The following is a 25,837-nucleotide window of genomic DNA, read 5'->3' as shown; positions in this document are numbered from 1 at the left end:
GAATATACTTAAGAACATAAAAAGAGCCTCCTGGATCAGGCCAATGGCCCATTTAGTCCAGCATCCTCTTCTCACAGAGGCCAACCAGATGCCCATGGGAAACCCAAGCACAAGAACGCTCTCCCCTCCTGCAGTTTATTCTGAAGCTTTATTGCCTCTGACTGTGGGTGGAGAGTCAAAGGTTTGATCTAGTACAGTGAAAAGAGACTGCTGAAACGAACTGCAGTATGGACACGGCGCTCCACAAAGGAACTGCAGTATGGACTTTTGCTCCACAAAGGTTTTGAACTACAGCTTCCACCAGCCAGTATGCTTGCGCTGGCTGAGGCTTAAAGGAGTTGTAGTTCTAAGCATCTGAAGGACATCAGGCTGGGGAAATCAATGCCTCCACAATTATTACATGATATTCTGCATCACCACTCCATCTACTTTTTTGGGGTTTTTTGCCCGCAAGTACAAAACAAAATTGCGTCTCCATTTTTTTTTTTTTTTAAATGGCTAAAAGCCAACTGCTCAAGTTCATTCCTCACTGTGGCAAATGGAAATTCTGGGGTTCTCCGAGCGTGGCACTGCTACAAAAGAGGCAGCTGCAATTGTGTTTAAGAAATATGTAAACCCCATTAAGACCCCCTCACCCCGCCCTAGAGAGCCTAAGTCATTCCCTTAGCCTGCCCTAATGCAACACTGAGCCTTTCGCCAGAGTATCGACTCCCGAGACCTCACCTTCATTCTCTCAACTCTGCAGTCTACACCTTCCTCCAAGTGGTTACTTGTGAGATAATTGAAAGGAAATTATCCCTGACTTTTCTAAAATTAGTGCTTTCTAATGCAGGCAGTTTACTGGTATCAGCTCTCTGATGAAAGCAGGCGCAGAGTTTGTTTAAACAAAGCAAAGCGATTTCATAATGCAGAATTCACAATGCTACAAATAGGTCATGCCCACAACTAGGCACGCATCCATGCGGTCAGGCCTTTGGGATCGGAGGCGACAGCACAGAGAAGCTCTCTGGCCACAGGACTCATCCCCTGGTTGCCCCTCCACTTCTGTCCAAGCCCAGCCATGCTATTGCCCTACTGCTCTCCCTCTGGCGACACCAGTGCAGCAGATCCAGCCTTACAGAAGAAGGAAAGCAGACCTAAAGTAGATCATCTAGATTCCTTCCTCACCACACCCGCTTTCCTTGTGACTTTCAGGATACAAACATTTCCACCCAGCAGTATCCCGAGCATCTTAGCTGCAGAAACATGTGAACATCCAGTAAACCCTGCAAATTTTCCTTTGCAGAAGGATTCGTTTATATGAGCCTGGGAGTAGGTGGAGGTTATCTATGCACCTTGATGTGCAAGACCAGCACCATACAGACACTGAGCCACACATGTGTAGCAAAATCGGTTTGGAGGCAATTCTGTTTGTGCTGCACCTTCAGCACCTATTAAGACAAGTTCTGCTTGGTGTGCTGTCACTTCTGCACAGAGGCACAATGGGTAGCCTGTGCACCGATTGCACGATCCAGCCTCACTTTCAACTGGCCGGTCACCTGCCAGAAAGGGAGATTTAATTTCCTTGCCGTTAACTGACTGGAATAAGCAGCAGTGAACCCAAAGCTACTTCCTGTAAAAGCTGCCCCCATGGAGTTTTAACAGCTTCCATTACCAGGAGTTTAGGATGGTTTATGAGCTAACCCTTGGTAATGAGCCTGCTTAGTTAATTTCAATGGTTCGCCGGAGCTATTAGCAAGCCGAATCCATTCAGATCAACCCCCGGCTCCTAAGCAGGCCTGAATGCACATCGCAGCAATATTAGGACACTTTGTTACTTTAGGTACTATTGTGTCACTCCAAAAGTACAGGGTTTATGGTATTGATTTAAGCTTTAATAAGGGGCTCTCAGCCATCCAGCCGACACAGTGCTTTCCTCATAAACGGAAGGCAAGGCTGCACGCTCCCCGTGCTGAGCTACTCATCGCAACACATTTCGCGCTATTCTTGCAGGGCGATATGCTAACAAGCCAGAGCCAATTAAAAACCTGCCATTTCCATGAAACTTCACGGTACGTCTCTGCACGCCTCGTGGTCATCATGAAGGCTCTGCTTCGTAGCAACGCAGCCGTCATGCAGAGGAACTTCCGCCTGCCTTATTTTATGCATTTTATTATATCCAGTCAGCCAAGAGAGTTTGGCATGCGTTGCGGAGTTCAAGGTGTTGGGGAGTTCTCAAGCCAATTGCTGTGCTCCTCTTCTTTAATGATTTCTCAAGCACCACTTCTGTTGGAGACTTCCACGGACTACTAAGCCGTTCGTGGTGTTTCTTTTGAGTCCTCCTCTAGCCTCATGACAGAATACATGCGACCATCTCCCCACAATCATCAAAGGGGAAAGAAATTGGCTCAACCCAGAAAGTGTCATTATCATGCGTTAACTTTGCAAAAGCTTTCTCCAAACCCTCTCACTCTCATCATGACTTCATAAAGAAACAACTTAGTAGCTCCCATGCCTCTGGTGAAAAGCTTCAAAGTGTGCAGGCCATCTGTACTAAATGCTCAAAAAACAGAGTAGAACTCGGGCTCTCTGTCTCTGCTCATCACCAGTTTCCCGTCCCTGTAGATACAGAGACCCAATGTGGCTTCTCTCTCCTCTCCCTCCAAAAGAATGGAAATGTTTCAATAAATGGAATCTAAAAACTGAAATCAGGACAACCTACAGATTTAAACTGGGGTGTGTGTGTGTAAAAATCCGTTTACTCCAAGAATAGAGGTTTGGATTTTCCAACAGAAAATTTTAAATCTCTTGCTTATGGTATGACCTTCTGGGAAAGGGCATCGGATAAATATTGAGATTGAAGGAGAAAGAGAAGGCGAGGAATAAAGCGCATCTACAGATTAAAGGCATTGCAGACACACCAGCTCAGCCAGCCATACAGGACCTCAAAACTAAAAATGCATTCTCCGTAAACCGGCTGTGTCACATGCTCCCAACATGCAAATATCTCCCGCCACCATGTCTCATGACACCCAGCTCCAGGAAAAGTCCACAGAGAGTACTCACCCCCGCCAGTAAATGCGGATCCAGGCAGTCACCATCGTCATTAAACAGAGCATCCCAGCTCTCATCTGCCACGCCGTCATCCTCATTGCCGGTTGCTGGATCAATGCTGGTTCCAGCAGGCTCCTCGCTCCATCCAGCTTCTTCGCCTGCCTTGGCTTCAGACGGATGCCACCACCTCATGCCCACATCCCCATGGCTTGGCTTTTGCACTGAGGTGTCCCCTGAGAGAGCTCCTGCTCCCTCCATGACTCTCTCTGCACTGCACGCCGCCTTCTTTGAGGCACATCCCAGTGACTGGCCAGCAGCCTCCCTTCCTTCAGTGCTTTGCTCTCCCACGCCCAAAGTCGCTTCTCCTGTTGCCGGTGCAGCCTCAGCCCCAGAGACATCGCCTTTGTACCGACAGGTGTGATGGGAAATGCTGCCTCCCTCCTCGTGTTCCCTGCCACACCCTTGCCCCACTTCATCCTCCAAGACACAACTGGGGTGACAGTCCTTTGTCCCATAGTCACTATCTGAACAGTTACAGCCTGCAGCCACCCCTGAACCACCTGCCTCAATTAAAGGGCTCTCATCCCTGTTTCCAGACACATTATCAAAGCTCACTCCAATCTGATCAGACATGTGTTCAACTGCATGACTGGGCACGCTACTCTCATTCTCCTCGCCATGCTCTAGCGTGCTCTGCTTGTTGGCTTCTGCCTTAGCAGCGACGCTCCTGTTTGCGTCTTTGATGCCACTGCCTTCCTTTGGTTCTGTCTGATCTGGAACTTTATTGGCTGTATAGTCCAACATGCTACCGTCACTCATCTCTGTCGGATTGGAGTTGCTCTTATCAGTGCCTTCACGTCTACCAGGCTCAACTGTCTCAGGGCAAACCAATGTGTTTCCCTTGCCTGCATCTGTTGGATCAGACACTCCCTCACCTGCACATGCCAAGAGGCAATCCTCATGTGCCCCTGGGCCACCTGGAACCCCCTCAGCTAAACTTCTAGACACATCACCCTCACTTACTCCAGCTGGTTCTGAGTCACCTTGGCTCGCAGGCGCTATTGTGCTTTCCCTGCTGGCCAACAGGCCACCGTCACCCACCTCTCCCTCATCCGAGAGCCTCTCGCTACTGGATGTCTGCACACTCCCTTCACTCAGCCCTACCTGGTCTGTGAGGAGTGTTCCTGCCTGCTTGCTCACGCCAGTGTGGGGAGTCCTTTGCAAAGAGAAAGCATCCTGCTCTGCTGACGGACACACGTGCTGCTCCTCCCAAGAGCAGTCTACCTCGTTACGCCTTGGCTGAAGCTGGAGCTCGGCCATCCTCCACAATAGATTAGTATGAGAGAGGGCAGTGCAGGACTCTGCCTGACGGTTGGGCAGTGCAGAGGGAGTTGTGGCTAGGAAGCTGGAGGAAGCGGGCAGTCTGTGTGACTCAGCCTTCTGCTGGGACTCTTTCCGAGCCTTTGGCCTTGTGCAGAAGGCACTGCTATAGCTCCCGCCTTGGGATGAGGTTCCTCTTGGTTCTCTGGGCGCATCCACTCCATCCCGGTCCTCGTGAAACAGGCCTCTCCCAGCTCTGGGACTCGGCCTTCCCTCACATCCTTTGGTGATCTCCTTCCCTGAGGAGCAGGAGAGGCTCCCCTCGCTCCCGTGTCTGGTGGCTAATGAGGTGCTGGTTTTTGAGCCGGCCGTCTCGCGTAGAGCTCTGGGGACGTACAGGGCCTTGTCTGGCTTCTTGGGCCGTATCCGAGTCCTCTCCATATCTGGCTGCATAGTGCTGCCAAGATCTGTAAGAGAGGAAAGCAATCAGTCGAGTGAGCAGCAGAGCAATGTAGCCCCACGTAGGTGTTTGGGGAAGCAGGGAGGGGAGGATAACCTGGAAACAGCAGCACAATCTGTGTCCCACCTGCTGCCTTTTACAGAGCAGAAATAGTCTACAGCCAGGGGAAGGCAGAGGTGGAACTAGATCAGTAACTCATTTCCTGGCCAAAGGACGGGTGGATTTGGGCATTCAGTTATGCACAGTTACAATAGCCTCATAACCATGGCTGCATTCTAAGCGCAGGGTACAGCTGTTTTGTCTTACTTTATTTTGCTTTCATGATTCAAATTTTCAGTGATTGTACCAGATCTCTTTCAACTTAAAAGAAAAATGGTACAGGAGTTGGCTAGGGTTGAGGCATGTGAGGCAGAAAGGCACAAAGACAGAGTTGGGAATTGGGATGCAGCCCAGAGGGTCTCAAAGTTTTTTCTCTGGTTCACACTTTAATAACAAAAATTTGCTCGTGCCATGCCAAATTTTTGAAAGTAAGAAACACTGGAAAACACAACTAGGAATGTCATTAGTATCACTTGAGGCTCCTGCTCTCATTTGGAAAAGATATCTATCTATATTCTTCAAATAAAAAATATTATTTTGATATTATACTTGTACTATACTATATAACATTGAAATGTTTAAATGTTTCTTTGATTGTCCTTGGTTTTCCCCACGACACTTGCAATCCTCTCCTGCCACACTCTTTGAGAACCACTGATGTAGCCAGTTATAGAGCAGGAAGGGGGAGCTGAAATACTATCCACTGACATTTGACAACCTTGTGTAGCCTCTCCCCTCTACAATCTTTGCCAACGTGTTTCCAAACTTCTCTTTGCAACCATGAGGACTAAAAACATGCTCCAAGCACCAGTAATTTCATAACGGTGTGGAACTTCTAAAACCGAGGCAGCTTTATTGATTTGTTATTTCCTTAAACAGAGCTACACCTGGAATCAAACATTCTTCCTAAAAAGCTCTATATACCCGCTATTACTCTGTGTTTTGATTATTCTTTTGGCTCGAGGAACTACCCATGCGTCTCTTATGTGCCTCGCACTAGGATTTAATGGCACCCGGCCCTCTTTGTGGCTTTCACTCTCCCCCTAAACACTTTCAGAAGCAGCTCTCTAGAAAGCAGGGCAACCATGTCCCAGGAAGTCACGGTGACTTTGCTCTGGATGTGAGAGAGATCTAATGTTACATGGCTTTTTCATATGCTAGACCTACAGCTACCTTGCTATTTCCAAGAAACTGGTAGAAGCAAGCTCCCACCTGCACATCAGCATCCTGACCCCAGATGCTTCAAGCCCTAACCAAGATGCTCTAAGGCTTTTATCGGCTTTGCCTCAATCCGGCACAGAGAACCACAGCAGTGCTTGTCGTTGACTCAGAGCACTTCAAAGTGCATGAAAGCTAGAAAAGAGATTGCTGCCTTTAAAATGCCAGAGCCATCCTCTCAATTTGACTGTTTCCGTGTCCAACTTATCCATGTCTACTGGACAGTGTTAAGTACAGGACTGAACAAGCAAAACAAGTCAAAATAATAATAATGTAGTTTTAGCCTACACTTGCAACAGTTACCTCCCAGTCTCTCAGCTGGGGCAGGGTAGGGATGGGGGTCGGACGGACCAATGGTTCCCAAACCATCCACCCCCCTATGGACCACTTGAAAACTGCTGAGAGTCTTGCAGAACCACTTAATGGGTTTGCTTGTTTTTTTGGCCTGCCATAGCAGTTGATGTGCTAGTTGCTGTCTGCTTTTTAAGTATGCTTTTAATTGCTTCTTTTATTTCTACGGCATTGTATTTTATGGTATTACAATTTTAATTCCACAGAATTAAAACTGCACTATAATAAAATACAATATAAGAAATAAAAGATAATTAAAATACACTTAAAATCAACATATTTAATTTAAGGATGTGCCATTTCCTGTATTCAATCCAAAAACCACAGACACACCATGGTCCACCTGAATGGAGTTCATAGACCATGGATGATCTATGGAACCCCTGCTCCAGGCCTTTCTTTTACACTCAGACTTCCTAATCCATGCCCCACAGAATTGGCAATGGCCTTCTCTATCTTTTGGGTGGGGGTGGAGATCCACTATCAAGATTAGTCAAGCCAAGCCATCTCTTCCATACGTCTCCCCTCAAATTAACAAGCCAAATCCACAGCTAGGTCCCCTAATAAGGTGAAGTCCAGATGCTAACTTCATCTCACTTTTAATAAACTGGGCATTAGCTGGCAAGACAGATTAACACACGGGGGGGGGGGAGCTGTTCTTATCTAATTAGTAAGATAGGACGCATTTCTGGGCAATTAATGTTCGGAAGCAAGGTTAGCCCTAGAGGGTGACAAGGGAAGATTTTTGCTGCGATCCCAAGAAATGCAAAATGCCCATTGCCTAAGAACGTGGCCATTCTTATTTTGCATAGAGCACCAGAAAGTACAGAAGCTGTGTGAAAGAACCCAGCAAGCAGAGGTCTCTAGGAGAGGTACCCACTATGATGCTCTGCATATGTTACTGGACTACAATTCCCATCATCCTTGATCACTGGCCAGCTGGCTAGTCCATCAACACCTGGAGGGCACCATGTTGCCTCCCTCTGATCTAGAGGTATTAAAGGTAGGTAAAATCTAGAGGTATTATTCTTGCTCAGGGAATGAGAGGTCCTGTGTTAAATCTAGAAGAAGCTGAAAAACCAATGCTCAGTGGCAGCGCACATGCATTACATGCAGAAGATATCTAGTCTGATCCCTGGCATCCTTTAAAAAAAGGATAAGGCAGCAGATGGTGAGAAAGACCTCTGTCTGAGACCCTGGAGAGCTATTATCACTCAGTGCAGACAGTTGCTGGGGTAGGTGGACAGATAGTTTGGCCAAGTTGTCTTGCCCAAAGACCTCCCAAATTCTGGATCCAGAACTGTTAAGGAGAAATAAATAACAACATGAGGAGTCCAAGCCACCAAGGTTGCGTGCAAACTTTGAACACCCAGAGATTTGGGTGAAATTTAAAGAGTCTATGATGACCCATTTGCCTGCATCCATCTGGACGGGAACCTAGGCTTTCAGCTGATCCAGGAAGCAGCCCGTCCTGCTTCCTAATGCAAAACAACACCAAACCCCTGCTAAGTCCCAATCTTGCTGCCTCCAGGCGGAAATGATACAGACACTCATCAAAGTCTCCAGTGCTTAGATAAGAAGGCCAGAGTGTTGCTTTGTACACTCTTCCCCCACCCCTAATGGCAAGGGGAGGGGGCTGTGGTGTGCCATCTCCTCCTTGCAATTGCATTCCCATGGATATGCAATAAGTGCAGCATATAAATCCTAAACCGCCAAGCACCTAAGGGACAGATTTAAGCTTCTGCAAACCAGAGATCTACAGAATATGCTAAACACGTTGTATCTCCTGTTAGCTAAACTTCTGAAAATATATAGCGTGTGCTGTATTAAATTAAGGTCCACACATTAATAAAGCAGCAGCAAAAGATGTTGCCGTGAACATATCACATGTCTGCAACAAGATCGGCTTTGTCCTATCTTCCCCTTCCTACTGACACTCTCTAGTCACCTCCACACACCTTCCTGTGAAACCTATATGCTGAACCTGCCCCGTTTAATGTACGGTGACACCCAATCCCCCACCTCAATAGACACACTCAAGTGACAACTAAGGAGATTCACGCCCCATCTCTTCTCTCACTTCAGATAAGAGAAGCCCATCAGACTATGAGGCTTATGGGAATGACTGCTGCCACGCCAAGCCCATCTTACATGTGCATGAGGGGTCTAACTACTAGTTACGCTAGTAAGGGATAAATGAGTTATGGAGAAAGCTGGTTATTAGGACTAGCAAGAGGAAGGAGTGCTCTTGTACCTATGGAGGTGAATGTCTAGGTTTGGCCTTAGTCAGCCCAGCTGCTACCAACCCGAAGCTTCAAAAGATACCGAGAGGATCAGAAGCATTCAGAAGTGCTAGAAATAAGCCTAACATGTAGTGCAAGAACCCCCACATTTTTGCTCCCTTGCCACTCACCAACTAGAACACCACTTGATGTTACCAACGCAGGATCAGTGATGCGCTGGCCCTTCTGTGCTTGCTTAGACAGAGCAGGTAGAGACAGAATCCCCAGGACCTCTGCCTCTATCAAAGACCAGCCAGCACCCCACATGCTCAGTGTTTCAGAAATGTAAGGGACAGCAAAAACCAAAATGCACAGGCTTTCCTCCTACCAGGACAACTTGTTCCTTTGGGAGCACAATGCAGTTTTCTACACTCGCAGATAGCACAAGCCACACTGAAAACAGGCACTCAGCCTCATGCCACTTTGGTAAAGGGTCTCACGTGCATTCTGCAAGTGGGAAAACTACATGACTGGCCAAGTTCACACATGCAGCCTATTAGGAACAGGGCTGTGAAACGCACGTGGAAATCCTGGCTTGTAGGGCTTCCATTTCAGCTGATCTAGTGTCAGGAGCAAGTGTGCGGCACACACACGAGCCCACTAGGCCATACTGCCCTCCATGAGCCCTGCATCGGTGCTCTAATCACCAACGGCGCCTACTTCTTTCTCAACAGCAGGAGCGCAGTCCAGGAATCCTGGCTCACAGACCTATTGATGGCTGCTAGGCCACGTTCTCTTCCTCTCGCTCAAGCCCCCTTGACCCTTTCCTCAAACCCCAGACCACACAGCCTTCAAGGCTAACCACCACCCTGAGGCCCCAGGTACTTGCGGCCCCCCTCTTGCCAGAGAGATTTATTTTTCATAAGCTTTGGCACAAACAGCAAGGCTGCTATCTGCCAGGCCCCAGGCCCCTATAAATATGCATCAGGCCACATTTATGGAGACGGATGGCTCGGGGGTCTGTCCTGTGGTTGTGGGGGAAAGGAAGAGTTGGGGAAGGGTGTGGCCGCAAGATTAATCACTGCCCACTCCGTTTAGGGGTATTCATCATGGCCCACTGTCAGGTAAATCACTGGAAAAACACCTCTCTAGTAATTAATGGGAAGTGACGGATGGACAGCCCCTGGGCCCATTAATCTGGACCATCAGAAGCAGACCAAGATTATGAATGTCAGGATGCATAAACTGTATACCAATCAATAGGGCCAGGAATTCATCCAAGGTTCTCATTTCCGAGGCACCTCCGGTGCATTAGGCTCCGCTCACCTTCCCCGCCCCTGCTTCTCTCTCCCCTTTCTTCTCCCCTCTGCTGATTTGAATTGAAAACAGATCCCTCCCCAGCCAAGCAGGCAGTATGTACAGCCCAGAGCCTGGAGGGGCAGGAACGCCGCCAGAGAGCCACGCTGAAGTCTCAGACAGGGCAATGGAAGAAAACACCCCCAAATGAAAACACAGGCATGGCGGTCGGATCATTCATGCCGCACCTTCCATCTGCCTGCACTTCAATCTGCTTCATTCCATCGCAAGTGCACACATCTAAGGGGTTAAAAAAAAGTGGGCCTTGCACCAAATAGTCACTGATCGTACTGGTAATGGGAACCCTTGCCAAACGCCAGTCTCTACTCCAGTGAGATTCTGCCATGGTTGAAATGCAGTGCCCGGGATTTGGGGCAAACTGTTGTACCCAGAATGCAGCACGAGGCTCTTACTTCACCTGTTCCCACAGTTGTCTTCACTGTCTGCTGACTCAACCTTAGGTGGGAACTAAGTAGGGCTGGGTGATATATTGATCGATCTTCCAAAACTAGTTTGAAGTCCATATCGTGATATCAGTTTCATAATTTCAGACCTGGCAATATATTGCAAATCATGATGTGTGCGTGTGCGTGCACTATGCAAAAATCACGATGCAGGAAAAAGCCAGAGCTCTTGCCTTATTTCAGACACATATATCAGTGCTATATCGTGATGTTTAGCTGGTGATATATTGCAGTGTTGAAAACCAGATATTGTCCAGCCCTAGAACCAAGAGAGCATTCACAGGGCAAGGTGCCTGCTCTACACTTGAAGGCAACTTGTGCTCAAATTCTTGTTGGACAGGTGTCGGATCAAACTGCTAGTAGACACAGTGACAAAGATGGTGGACACGGTCCTTTTCTGCTGTCTCCTGAGTTGCACAGGACCTTCACTCTAAAGCAGAGATGGGGCCCTCCAGATGCTGTTGGACTACCACTCCAATCATCCCTGACCATCAGCCATGCATCTGGGGCTGATCAGAGACTAACAACATCTGGAAGGTCACAGTGTCCTCATGCCTGATGTGCAGCCTAACCAACTCTTCAGAAAACTAGAAGGACAGCGAGGATTCCCTAGATGGTGAACAAAATGGTTTTCACGCCGCACAAGTTAGCACAGGTTCAGGTAGTCAAGCTGCTAAAACATTATCCCCTGCACCCGGGGGCAAACTTTTTACACAGACTGTAAGGAGTCTAGCAAAGAGACCAATCCATTTCCTCACCAAGAAGCAGGCAGAGCTCTTGGAACTTTTCCATTCTCCAATAAGCTAATTTCACCTGCAGAATAGTCCCCTTCATCTTTATTGACTCGGTGAGAAAAGAACGTATCATTAAGACAGCTTCAGCCCAGAGGAGTCATTTTTCAGCACAAAATATAATCTATTTCTTTCCGAACAGCCACACCCACTGTGAACAAGGAGCTGTGCTCAGCTAACTGGGTGCTCTGGGGGTCTCTCATGGCAACAAAGCCTGCTACTGCTAGGTAGGGGCAACGCCACACAAAAGCCCTGCTCATAACCACGTTGGAAAAACCATTTGGGTGGCAGACACAGAACCGGGCACCCTGCAGAGCAGAGGCAGCCTTGCGGAAACCCAAACATTTAACCAAAGAGGCCATAAGAGCCCCAGAAAAGTGAAGATGGGAGGGCTGAAAGAAGAAAGGCAGAGTTCCCCACCTAAAAACATAATGGCGGCTTTTAGGATTGAAAGTCTACTGGGCTTGCTCTCAGGCCAGCCATATTCCAACATCAAGATGGCAAAGTGAATCTGGGGACATTTATTATCTTAGAGCTGCTGACATTTGCTGATTCCAGTGCTTCCTTACAGTCACAGTTGCTGAAACAAAGGGGGTCTCAGGTTCTCTTCAATGCTTTTTAGGCCTGATGATCATGGAGATAAAGAAAAGACGTGACTGCAATGCATCCGAGAGCTCAAGACTCAGTACCAGGAAGTCTGGAAACAAAAACCCCAAAGAATACAATACGTATTTTAAGGAGTGGGGGCTCTGGAACAGAGTCAATTTTTTTTTTAAATCAACAGTATTAGTGACCCTCCCATCACCTAGACCAGGAATAGCTAACTGGCAGCCTGCCTCTGGCCCCCAAAGCAACTTAATAAGGTCCAATAATGCTACCAAATTTTAAACTGCATTGTTAGAAAGAAAACCACACAGCTTTACTCATCAGGAAAAAGAAGCATTGAGTCTACGTCTGTTTCACTGCCAACCTGCCACTTGTTTAGGAAAGTTTTTAATGTTTGATTCTATTTTAATATTCTGTTGGGAGCTGCCCAGAGTGGCTGGGGAAACCCAGCCAGATGGGCAGGGTATATTATTATTATTATTATTATTATTATTATTATTATTATTATTAAAAGAATCAGCTCCAGTTCCCATTCCCTATTAATAATCCTGTATCATCTGATCACATGCTATCCGCATCTACAAAGCCAAATTAACTACAGAATCTGGACAGGCATGAGGTCAGGTTGTTCCAGCTCTGGACAACGTACAGTCCAAGGAATAGAGTAGTCCTGAGAACAAGGAGGTTGGCTTTCCCTGACCTACACTCCACTGATGCAACAAGTCTTGTGCAGAGCCAACACTTTCAGATAGCCCAAACTTAGCCTGCAAATTGTAAGCCTTCCTGAAAACGGCTTATCTGTCTATCTCCTCCCACCCCACCACTGCTCATCTGACTGGAGAGTCGTCCATCATCTGTGCTGAGACAGCCCTGCCACCATCTCTCATCACAAAGCAGCACAACCTGCACCTTGCTATGGTCTGAAGAGCCACAGCCGGTCGTGCCTCCCATTAAAACCCTACGGAAGTCAGAATTTGTAGCCTTTTCAAGCACCTCTGGTTCTCCTTGTTGCACCCTCTATAGGAACGTCTACCCTTTATGCGGCAAATACACCTATTAGACGTACACTGATGGACATGTACACAGTGTGGACATCACATAAAATGTGGAGATAGATTTGGGAGCCCTGCCCCAAGTTCCCAGACCCATCCTGATGGTATGCAACATTCATTTATTACTTGGAAATACTAGCGTAACATCAATGTACACACAGCAGTTGTGCTTGTTGTGTCACGTGTGAAAGCAAGAGCATTTGTCAAGCTGCCCTTTCCAGGCAATCAAATGAAATCCAGCTCACAGGATGGCAAAGCTGTACAGCCCAGGTTACTCCATCTCTAAAATGATACTGTCGAGCTGAAAAAGGTACAGAGAAGGACAACTTAAGAGTGGAGACACAGAATCATAGAATTGCAGAGTTGGAGGGGACCCCTGAGGGTCATGCTAAAAGGGGGTTCGGCCACCCTTTAAAATGCAAATGGTAGGGAGAAAGTGAATATTTCCTCCCTCTCTGACAACACAAGAACTCAGATCACACAATTAAAACTAATTAGCAGTAGATTCAGGACACACAAAAGGAAGCTCTTATTCACCCAACGCATAATTAACTGGAAATTGACTGCCACAAAGGACATAGTGATGACCACTGGCTTAGAGGGCTTCAAAAGGAGATTAGAGAAATTTCAGAGGAGTAGGAGGAAGTCCGTCAGCAGCTATTTCACCAGGATTGCTAAATGGAATTTACAGCTTTAGAGGCAACATGCCCCTGAATCACTGCCACTTGGGGACCTTAAAGAATGGGGAAGAGCTGAGGCCTTGACGCCTGGGCTTGCAGGTGCCCCAGAAGAAACTGGGTGGCCACACTTAGAAACAGCATGCTGGACTAGATGAACACTTGGCCTCATCAACATATATTTAAACTATGGGACGGACTCACACAGTGATAGCAACCTCCTTTAAAAGAGGATTGAACAAATTCATTGAGGATGTGGCTGTCAATGGCTACTAGCCATGGCAGGTAGGCTCTGTCTCCACGGCTGGAGGCAGTAATGCTTCTGAATTATGGAAACAGGAGAGGAGAGTGCGCTTGCACTTGGCTCCTGCTTGCAGATTTCCCACAGGCATCTGGTTGGTCACTGTGAGAACAGGATGTTGGAGTAGATGGGCCATTCGCCTGGACCAGCAGGGCTTTTGAAAATTATTATTTCAAGCACCCTGCCCTGTGCTGCAGGAAGCCTAGCTAGGCCATGGCTACCGCATCAGCCTCTGCAGAGATTTGTTTTGTTCTGTTTGTTTTTTAAGGGCAGGGAGAGAAACTGCAGCCCACAAATTCCATTCCTTTGGATCCTGTATCTCCCTTGCATCCGCAGTCTATTACACACTCCATCAGACGCCCCCCGCCACGCCTCGGCACCAACCCATTTCATGCTCAAGAGGGTCGAATCAGTGTCCCTTGGCGTGTCTCCTTTTCACACTACACCGAGCAACGTAACTTCCAACTTGCTGCACTAACTTCTGCGCTAAAGCCCTCCGTCCGCAACAAGGGGCAAGGCAGGAGCTGAAGAACTGCAGAAGCAACAAGGCAGCTCCCAGGCTGAGTCAGCCGTTGTGCCAAAACTGAAAGAATGGTGTTGGTTCTCAAGCAGACGAAGGTACGCACCTCAGCTTACTCTGAGGGAGACTTTTCCCGCTAACCACATGAGTGTTTTTCTTCTCATTTTAACTGTGTTTTCTTTTTAATCCATTCTCTATTATGTTTTTCTCTCTCTGCATCCCATCGCAAGCGCGATCCTCTCCCTGCACCATTACATCTCTCTCAAAAGTATTCTGTGAACCCTCCACTCCTTCTTTCTCTCTCCAAATGCTCTTATCTAGCTCTCAGTTACCCCATTTTCCTGCAGCCTCCATGACTTTTACTCCCTGTTTTCTCTCTGTACCTTAAATGCTCTTCATTTTCTGGATCACATCAAGTCTCTTAGGGTCCTCACCTCTTTCACTCCATGTTCTTTCCTATCAGCACCCTATGGCCCTCTTCTCTGGCCTCTGTTCATTAACCAGTCATTTCCTCTTTTCTCACCCTATAAGACTTTCTGTGAGCCCATTCACCTGCCCTCCCTTTTCTTCCTCCACTGCCTTTCTTTGCTTCTGTTCCTCTGCTTGCAACACCTACTCTTCCCTTCTTGGAATTCAGTGGCAACAGAGTGGCTTTCATTCTGCCAGCAACAGGCACCTTGAGGCAGGCCAAGTGACACAGCAAGCCGACTGGAAAAGCTGGTGCCAGCTCCTTCACATGCCTCTGAGATGGAGTGTAGGCAAAGCGACACTGAAAGCTCAGGTCCTAGTAGATTTTTGGTGGGATTTCCTATGCAGCAGGGGAAAGGACCACCACTAAGGGGCATCTGGAATTCTCCCAGGTGGTCACAACTAAGCTGCCACCAGTCCTCAGGCATCAGGTTGTACGGGGCTGATCTAAGGAAAAACATAAGACAAAAGACAAAGCCCACTGGGCCTGCTGAGCAACAGGAGCCCAGATTGCCATAGTGACCCAAGCTTAGCAAAATAAATAAATATATATTTAAATCACCCAGAAACTGCATCAAAGAAAACCTAAGCAGATGTGCCACATGAAAATGCACACAAACAGGCTTCTCTACAAGCCATCCTCAGAATATAATTCCATTGGCGCACCTGTCTTGGCAAAAAGCAAGCGATATCCTGTAAAAGGAACACAGCCAGGATGAGCGACTGGGACCTGAAGCCACTGCTATTTGGAACAGAGAGCTCGTTTGTTTATCGGAAAAACAGGGGAAGCCTACTGTGTAATCAGGACACCCCTAGAGCAGAAATCCATCCACCACACCAGCTGCAGCACAGGCTGAAGTGGCACCCCAGCAGCTCCCAGCAGCCTATATTGTTTCCTGGCAGCAAACTGTATTTTTAGCCTTTGAGGTTTCCGATTCCACTCAATCCATAATTCCATCAATAGAATATTTAACCTTAGAGCCTTGATCACAGGAGAGAAACGGCAACCTCTTGGACCGGGCAGTGAACGGAAGGCAGTGCTAAATCTCCCTTGCCCCAGAGCACTGAGGAAGCAAAGCTCACGCTGGCTCCTTTACCAGCCCGAGGGATTTGGCTGCTGCCCTCCCTGGGCTCAGCAGTGACCAGAACTCCATCTGCCCACCCGCCTCCTTCCTGGGAGAGGCTCTTGATCGGTGCTTGGGGAACAGCAAAGTGCCCTTGAGGGACAGCACCAGGTGTCACTCAGCGCTCGCACATGCACAATGTCACTCTTTATGGCGTGCTGCAGAACGGGTGCTTCTTCCAAAATAATAACGCCAATAAAAGAGAGAGAAGTGCAAGGAGACTCCAAACAGCCCAAATTAGAAAGCCCTTTGGACGCCGCCACTCATTTAGTCTCCAGGCACATGGCAAGAGTGCCTCCCCCTCCCCAGCAAGGAAACCTTGGCAAAGGAATGACGAGGCTGCGCAGAATCTTTTCCTCCAAGTTCCTTACTATAGGCCACAGGTACAATACAAGCTAAATATAATCTCTCACACACCAAAAAAATCCCACCTACCTGCTCTCAGCAATAAATAAAGTAGCAGTGGGCCAACCCCCAATATCAGGGTCCCATTCCCCCACCTTTTATTTTAAAGCCCACCTTTTATTTTATTTTCTTCCCTTCCCCTCCCCTTTTATGAAGATCACCCGCACTGAGACTCCACAGCTAATTCTCTCCTGGCCTCCTCGTGGGCCCAATTCAGCCAGCTAGCCCTGGGGATTATCTAATTGATTTTGATTTTTGAATTTTATTGTTATTCATGTTTTTTACAGTATTTTATGCTGTTTTTATAATTAAGTGTTTTAAATTTGTTGATGGCCGCCCTGAGCCTGGTTTTTGAACGGGTAAGGGCGGGATATAAATAAAAAATTATTATTCTTATTATTATTGTAGACCAGGGGAATGCCTATGAACAGCTAACAAAAGTCTAGCAGTTGAGACAATGGGCTGTGTGCATTAACGCAAATCCTAGCACTCAGATCTGCTGTACAGGAAAAAAGAAATGTTGGTTCTAGACAGGTATGAAGCTTCCTTAAAAGCAGTATCCAACAGTCTAATAAAAGCCAAAGCCAGCAACATTCAAAACTCAGCGGTCAGGAACCAGTTAATGCCATGGGGAGGGGTGGGGGTAGGGAATGGGAACAATCCAATGAAAAATACAAAAAAAAAAGCAGGAGAACCAATCTCAGGATGCTGAAGAATATTGCACTAGTCATTGATGCCCAATGTGCTTTGGCCAGAACACGGCTTCCTCGGGGGCTTTTATGCTTCCCTACAGGCAGCTCAAAAACCTCTGTTTTGAAATCCCTGCAAGGCAAAGCTGCCCTGCACCACTCCGACCATTCCTGCCCCTTCCCCAGTCTTCCTGGGCAGAGGGTGATGTATCTTCTGTGGTGGGGAGGGCTACCACACTTGCAGGGTCTTTCATACAGTGGTCTGAGGGAAGGCTATAAATACCGTATCATTTACGCTTGCTGTTGGAGCAAGAGTGTAAAGCTTCCCATTCAGCAGCAAAAGACTGAGCTGACAGCCATCAGGAAGCAGCCTGCAAAGCAGAAGCGGAAAAACATTGCTGGGGGCTCAGTCATGCTCCCTTGCACCTTAGGAACACTTGCAACACTTGTCATAAAGCCAGTAAGTAGCTCTGAATCCAGCCAGCTGGATGGCAGGAGATCCATATCCCACCCCTGCCCTGATTCTCAATCACCTTTTGGAGTCATACAATTTCACATCTATATTATTCTACATTCTTTTCTTTTATAACAGGGAAAAACCCTCTTGCCCTCCATACTTGATTCCCCAATGAACTATAAAGACCCACACAAAGAACAGGGAATCAATTGCACTTCACGAGGCAATTCCAAACATGCAAAGACAAATCTCTTTAAAAATAATAAGACACAACAGAGGAAGCGGTTCATTTTCTGCCCGTTGCCCATCTCCTGAGTTAAGCACTAACACCAGTCGGACATAAGAATGGGGTCTGGAGTCAATGGCATTCCTTTAAGGCTGCATGGAAAAGACAATGCAACCACGGAGGAAAGTGAATTAATGTCTGACCAAAAGAACTAAGGGAATTAGGCAGGATTGTACAGATATATCAAGGGCAGAGGCCCAGCCAGAGAGCACATCAATAAAAAGGGAGAGAGATGAAAATAACAAGGAGTCCAACAGGAATAAGATTATTTAAAAAGATGAAAGGAATGACCTTGTGAAAAAAATATCCAGCACATATACATCTAAAACCAGCACCTCCTGATAACATGCACACCAGGCCAAATCAGGTTTAGCTAATGAGCTGACTGAACCCCAGATAAGCTATTGCTAATGGCAAGAGGGGGGGGGTCTAAGCAAGAGGCAACTTGCATTGCTGGTTCTTGCGTTCCCCACCTAGCTGCTTTTTATTATTATTATTGCCCTCTAAATGCAGCTTCTCCCTAAGCATGGCTGGGTTTCCGGCAGAGGAAAGGGACGTGCAATTTCTAAAATGTCTGCTGCCAAGCATAGCATCAATACAGGGTATAGGAAAAGGGGGAGACAAAGAACGAGTGACAGTGATGGGATCAGGGGCACCCAGGATTAAAAGAGCACAAGACCAACTCCGTCAGAATTGCCATAAAAAGATACTGAGTGGAGAAACAGCATTAAAATTCGATGCAACTGAACTTCAGGGAAAGTTTCCTCAATTTTTATTTCCCAAATGCCTGACAATTACATTTGCAGATGACACTAAAGGGGAATTTGCGGCAAAGAGCTGAGAGAACAAGGAAATAATTCAAAGGAAGTGAGGGAGGCTAGAAATAAGACGCGATTCAGCCGGGCAAGGCACAGCTTGCAGAGACGGGAAATGCAGGCGCTGAGCAGGGACAGAAACCTGGAAAGAGACACAGGGTGAGAGCAAATTGGAGATGAGCTGACAATGATGAAAGAGCTGCTGCTATTTCAGGCTGCAGAAACATCACACCCCAGAGGAAGGGGGGATGACAGGCAAGATGCACCCACAATCAGGAAGATCAGCTTTGCCCAAAGGAACCCGGCAAAGTGGATGGAATTGGTGGGGTAGACCTGGCAGATTAAAAGAGGCAGAGGCCAAAGTGACATTCTCAGTGGTGGGTGGGCCTTTGATCTCCCATGCGCAAGATGCCCCTCCATGAATCCCTTAGGCAAGCTCCTCCTTTCCTTCAGTTCTGTGCTCAGACAGCCATATTCAACACTCAGTATGTCCTTCTCCCACAAGAAGCAGCCTTTCTGTTGTACAGGGTCCGTATAGGCTCACCAAGACTGCAAAGCCTAAACAGGGATGGCAATGGGCCTCAAGCCATCCCTAGTGGCAGCTCTTGCAGGACAGCTGACGGGCTTCACAGTGAGAGGCTGGCTGTACTGCCTGCCCTTCCTGACCCAGCCTTAGTACCCACACTCCTGAGAATAATTCATGCCCACTAAGCCAAAGGATGCCTGCTTGGCCCTTCCCACACCCATCCACTTGAAGCCCACACAGCAAACGTGAAGCCCACAATTCCTCAAACATGGGCTGCAGCTTCAACAGCTTCGCCCATTAGAAAACTGAGTTCACTGGTCAGAAGTTGGAATCCACAGAATTCTATTTTTGCAAAGGACAATAGGTGCTGAGTCTCCTAGGCTGCAGAGGCAATCTTGAAAACCTGGGAGGGAGACAGTTGTCTAACTTGTTTGCTGCTCTCTTTGCAATTTCCCCCCAGTCACTTTGTGCTCCCCCAGAACCTCTATGCTTACATCTCACTCTCTTAATTGTGTGAATTTCTTCCCCCAAGTAGGAACTGAGCGTTTTAACAGGAGTGGAGAAACACAGTTGATTTGGTTTGGGACACATAATGGAAATAGGGTTTCACAACTTTAAAAAACAGAGTTCAGAGAGAGAGAAGAGAAAGAGAAAATGAAATTGAGCCCAAAGGTTATAACATGATACATTAAATGCTATTCAGAAAATGGATTCAACTAGGGGCCTTCAACCTTCTGGAGCCAGGGACACATTTGGAAATCTAAGAAACTGTAGTGGGCACCCCAAAATGCCCATTTCACAAAAGAAGAACTGGGGATGACCAGAGACATGCTCCTAAAACAAGTGGATCCCAAAGAAAACAACACACTGGGGAGGAAAACAGGGAAACGCCCCCCAAATCACAAATGGCCAAAAAAGGCAGGTGCTCAGAAGGGTGTCTGAGGACACCATGATGCTCACAGCTGCCATATTGAGGATTCATTAATGTACTCAACAGCAGAGTCCTAAGTTTTTTTTTATTTTGATTGTAATCTGAAATGACAAAAGGATCTAAATCACAGAAAAGCAGCACACAGCCAGGCATAGGTTACTGGCATCCACCTTAAATAACATAATTTATACACTGCTCAGGCTTAGTAGTTGCTACATGTGCTTGCCTAATGAAAGAATCTGCAAAGTTCAAAAGCATGGCCATGTACACACCAACTTGTCAGCAAAACCACGTTTATGCCCCTAACTAAATTCTGGCCTCTCCTTACCAAAGGACTAGCCAACACGTCTCCCCATCTGAATTCCAGCACAAGCACTGTTCTTGCCAGAAAATGATCCACCACACAGCTGGTCACCAGCCGCCGCCTGTGAACAAGACAAGAGAGCTGAAAACACCACAATGAAAAATGGCACTTATGGCATGCACTAGCAGGAGACAGTGAAAAACACAGCCTGGTGGCTGGGAGCGAAGGGATGTGTGTTTTATGAGGCATCGAGTGCCTGGGACTATGAGTGCGTCAGGAGGTACGCCGCAGCTCTTCTGAGGGACACCATATAACTTCCCTCCTGCAGTGGCTCTGACAAACAGAATTTCTTTCTAATTCAATAAAGGCCCGGCGGTTACCATGGCTCATCCATTGTACCCAAAAGGGTTATAGCTGCTGCTCACATAATTTTCCCCTGTCCAAAATGCACAGGAAAAGGCCTCACCTGGTGGGTGAGGGGCAGTGATGACCTTCCCAAAATGCAGCACCAGTTAAAAGGCAGGGAGGACACAAAGCACTGCCAGAACTCAGAGCAGGAGACCCACGTAAGGTAAGGAGCACAAAGTCTCTGAGACTGCTGCAGGCAAGAGGGTTCCTAGGACCAGGAGTCTGGATGTGTGGTGGGGGGAAATCTGGTACAAGGAGTTTCAAAGACAGTTCATTGTACCAGGATGGGTAACCTGTCCAGTTATTGCTGGACTCCAGTTCCCCTCAACGAACAGCCGATGGTTAGGAATCATGGGAGTTGTAGTCTATTGAAGGCCCCCCCCCCCCCACTGCCACAGCATTAATCTAATCTATTCCAGGGCTAGTCATGGATACTTTCACATCCCACACAAAACTATAGGCAGAGATAACTGAATACCATGCAGGGCAGTGGGGGATAACTGAAATTCTTTTATCACTCTTACACAAAGGAAATTTACCCAGATGCATATATTTGTACTGGCTTCTATTATCTTCCAGGCATCAGGCTGGTTGTGAACTAGAAGGCTTTAAGAAACCGAGCCAATGTATGTAAGGGGCTACTTCTTCTCCTATGACTTGTTGCAAAATTAACTAAGATCTCTTAGTGGACAGTTGCTATTTGCCCACTAAAAAGGATGTTAAAATTTACATAAGCATCTTGAATCCTTTCACCACAGCTTTTAAATGCCTTTTCCATTGAGATATGATACATAGGATTTCAGCCATAGAATAGACTTGCTGCTGGTGGGGAAAATACCACGTTGATTTGGGGGGTGAGTAGGAGCACCAATTTTTTTAAAAAATAACAAGCAACAGAAACCTCGTGGATCTGGGGGGTGTGTGTGTGTGTTCCAGTAGAAGCAGTCAGCATTTAAGCAACTATCAAGACAACACGTATCTGGAATCACACCATCTTCCCGATTAAAAAAGCAATGAAAGGCAAATATGACTTTAAAAAGAGTTCTCTAAAACGGCACAAACATCAGGAAGAGTTGTGATCCTCAGTGCCACTGATGTCACAGGCATTATCCAACCGAAGCTCATCATAACTGCAAAACTGTATTTCACGAGGTAACTCAAAAGCTTCTACTAAGGAAAGAAAGATTTACCCAGTGACAAAGCGCTGCATGCGCGATGGGGAAATGCAATAACCCCACGGCAGAAGTGTGAACTTGAAGGAAGAGAACAACTGCCCTTGTGATGCGCAAACACGACGCCCGTCTGGAAAAGTTCTAACACAAGGCTGAATCTCCCTGGACAGCAACCACAGCACGACCCGGCCCCCACCTGAACCACGGGGCAAGGTTTTCCAGTCAGCGTGGGGCTTCCAGGTAAAAATACAACCCGCCTGTCCTATTGCTTTATATGGATAAAAGTGATCTTGGATATTACATGCAGAGACGACTCATCTATCTAAAGTTCAAGCCCCAGCCGCTTCCTTCGTGGAAATAAACTGCTCCCCGCCTGTTGCTCGAGTGCAATAAGCTTCTGCGGGGAGGACGCAGTAATACCCCCCGTCACATTATGGGATGGAGGAACACCGCGGGGTGCGGGGGAGGACCAACAGCAAAAGGTGTCGATATTAGGAGAGTCCAGTCCTAAAGTGGGAAAAGGGCAGCAGGAGGAAGGCAAATAAACTGTTTTTAGGACCCGATATAGGAAAGTTTGGGGGGTGGGGAAGAGACAAGTTACCGGGCGCACGGCAGGGTCGTGCTGGCTCTGTTGCTTCCGCCTTCGCCGCTTCCGCCCGCCCCCAGCCTGGCCCCGCCCCTCCATGGCGAGGAATGCTGGGAAATGTAGTCCGTAGGGGGGGTATAGGAGTGCCTGCTCCGCAAGCGTGTTCTCATTCCATCGCGTTCTATCTCTTTGCCATGGCGGATGCCGTTCACAGCGCCCACGAAACGACCCAGTGGCATTCGCGCAGTCGGCTCTCCGTGCTGCCATCGACTGCAGTGCTGGGGTGTAACGCGGCTGGCAAGAGGCGCCTTGTGACTGTCCGGAACCTATAAAGCATTCCCACACACCCGCTCCCCGTGAATCACACGTGCGTTTCTGTCATCAGCGGGGGAAAGCATCTGCATCTGTTCACGCGTACTCTTTGCCATCCCCGAGGAAGCAGAAGGCGCGCTTCCGGGTATAGATTTGAGGAAAACTTGGTGTGCCCTCAGCACCCAAAGACAATCAAGGTATTTGGGTCGTGTGAAAGGTCCCACGTGGGTAAATCCTGAAGATGGGAGTTGTCATCTGGGCAGCCCAGGACCTCCATACGTTACCCAGACTTGTACCCAGGGAGGTCACTTTGGTGCTAATAACACAGTGGTTTTGACTTCACCCCCGGAGGCACACTCCATTGTCTATTGAGACAGATATATGCCAACAATAGGCTTCTAAAAGCACTAGCTTGGGGGATCATCACAAAGTAAATTCAACCCCCCCCCAAAAAAAAAACCTGCTATGAAGCTGTTGCAGCAAAAAGCAACACTCCTGTGGCATCTTAAAGACTGACAGGTTTATTGTGACATACAGTAAACATGTTAGACTGTAAGACGCCACAAGTCTCTTTTTATATATATAAAGAGTCGGTAGGTCCTCATGGGCTCACTTTCACCTGCTGCAGGTGACAGAATTGGAGTGGAGGCGGAGAACCTTCAACTCAATCAATAGGCCATAACTTCAGTAAAAACATATTTAGGATTATTGTGAAATTTAGGGAATGCGTAATCGAGAGGAAAATATGGATGATTGGCAGAGAAGCTGAAGGAAGTCCAAAAAGAGATAATTTGTGAAAATTTGGATAAAATTGTATATTTGTGTTGAAAAGTAATAAAAAAATATTATTTTAAAAAGGATTATCGTGAAATTGTGATTTCTCTTTCAGAAATCTAAGTTGCAGGACAAAAGCCACACCTTCTGTGCCATTCCAATATTCTTCAGTGGTGTCTCTACTATGCACCCAGCCAACTCCATTGGCAACTGCTGCTGAATAAATCACACCACTCCAGGCTACCTCACTGGTCTGTAAGGAGGGCAAATGCCACAAACCGGAACAGCTGCAGCAGTAGAATTTATTGTTCCAGAGTTAAGTCCTACTAAGCCATGTCTCCATTCAACCAAAGTTCAAAGTACAAGACTAATTTCAACTGACAACTCCAGATACAACTCCCCCCCAGTTAAATCTTATTCTGACATTAGCCATGGGACAGGGTCTTCTACAGCACCTGAGGACAGAAGGGTTGGGGTGGGGCAGGATGGGCCACATGCCACACCTAGGTCTATAGGCTCCCTTTGTTTCAGTTGAGGTGACTCACTATTTCCTGGTAGAGCTGGCCATGGGTGTAAAGCCATCTAGGAGACCTACCTGAAACCTCCAACAATGGCCTTGCTTTGACTGTGACAAAATGTAGCATCTAGACCATAGCTGTCAACTTTCAGATTTGAAAATAAGGGATCAGCAGCCTCAAAAATAAGGGATCAGCAGCCTCACCTGTGCTGGGGACAGTCTACAGGATATCTAACAATCCGGGATAGCAGCAGGAAGCAGTGGGAAACGGCGCTGGAATAAGGGGATTTCCCACCAAAAAAAGGGAAGGTTGACAGCTATGGTCTAGACACGTTATTGCCCCACCAATATTGCCACAAAAGATATTATGTTCCCTAGTCCATGTCAACGATTAGTACTGAGGGTCAATTAAATAAGCCAATTGTAACTGGGATTCCATCACATCCATGGGCCTGGCACTGTCACAATAAATAAATAAGTTGTTTGCTGTAATTGAATGATATAGGGACTAGCTGCTTATCATATATGGGCCAGGAAGTAGTCCACTCTGCAAAAGGGGGCCTGGCATATTAGCTTGAGTCTTCTTGAGCTATTTATCTTATAGGCTCCCATCTGTGATGCATCCACAGCTGGTTTGTGGCACATTGTAAGCTGATTTTCTGGAGGCTGGTGGTTCTGCCTTTTACTGAAGCTTGTACCGGAAGCTTTTTTGATGTTTTATGATGTGACGGAGATCTAGGGCATAAAAGACTGACCCATGTGGAATGCTAAGTCCCCCAGGTATTCAGGCTAAAAGGAGACTACCTTTTTCTCCTGAACTTCTTTTCTCTCTGAACACTTCTGTTTGACGCTGCTTATCTGATTCTGGTGAGCGTGTTCATGTGTAACTGAAGAATGGCAATGCCACATTGCAGTGTCACACAAGCACCAACCGGCAGGATCTCTTGAGAACTGCCAAAGCGGAAGGCTGATGCTGATAACAAGACACTGACAACACTGAAAATGTACATGTTTTGAGTAAAACTGGAGCCAACAGGGAGTGCGGCTGGGAGGCACACGTAGCCAAGATTTATGGGATTGTCAGGATCAAGCTCTGGGTTAAGACTCTGCGCAGAAGAGTTGCGTCTTTAACTTCCTTGGACCTTACCCGATTATTAGCTGAGAACCTCTGGGAGTTACAAATTACTGTGCTAAAGCCATCAGACCCATATTGTAGTTGGCTCACCAACAAATTGGTTTTTCTGGACCTTGGTAGAAGCATGCTGACATCTCCCAGTTGACATGCGCTTGGATCTACATGTTTCTTTTTGAGTCTAGAATCTCTGGAGTCTCCCTTTCCTGGAGATTTCAGCCATGCTAGGATTTCCCCTTGGTACCATAACACCTGGCTCCCTCTGAATCCACAAGATACAGTAGTTTTGTTCCTACAATTTCTACCTTTTTTGTTCTATTATTTCTTCTTCTGTGATGTCGCTGGGCAAGCATACCTCGTGTGGACGAGAGATGTCCTACTGCTCCACAATCTTTTGTATCTTAATCATATAACTTCTCTTATCAAACTCTGTTCCCGCCTCTACTGTCTCATATCCCGAT

At 47.2% G+C, this 25,837-nt stretch overlaps 1 protein-coding gene and 1 long non-coding RNA gene across 2 annotated transcripts in view; both read right to left on the bottom strand.

Annotated features, from left to right (window-relative positions):
- The window catches only part of R3HCC1L (R3H domain and coiled-coil containing 1 like), a 34,153-nt gene extending 11,227 nt beyond the window's left edge, over nt 1-22,926 (bottom strand). The window contains 3 exon segments of the mRNA XM_083740041.1: nt 3,046-4,820; nt 22,657-22,717; nt 22,719-22,926. Coding sequence (XP_083596167.1) covers nt 3,046-4,820; nt 22,657-22,717; nt 22,719-22,880 — 1,998 coding nt within the window. The 5' untranslated portion in view covers nt 22,881-22,926.
- Nucleotides 1-25,837, bottom strand: part of LOC310845270 — a 112,814-nt gene that overhangs the window by 13,701 nt on the left and 73,276 nt on the right. The window lies entirely within an intron of this gene.

The sequence above is a fragment of the Podarcis gaigeae genome (genome assembly GCF_964106915.1).
Source record: "Podarcis gaigeae genome assembly, chromosome: 5".
Taxonomy (NCBI): Eukaryota; Metazoa; Chordata; class Lepidosauria; order Squamata; family Lacertidae; genus Podarcis; species Podarcis gaigeae.
Note: the sequence above shows the minus strand (reverse complement) of the source record. Positions and strands in the feature narration are given on the sequence as shown.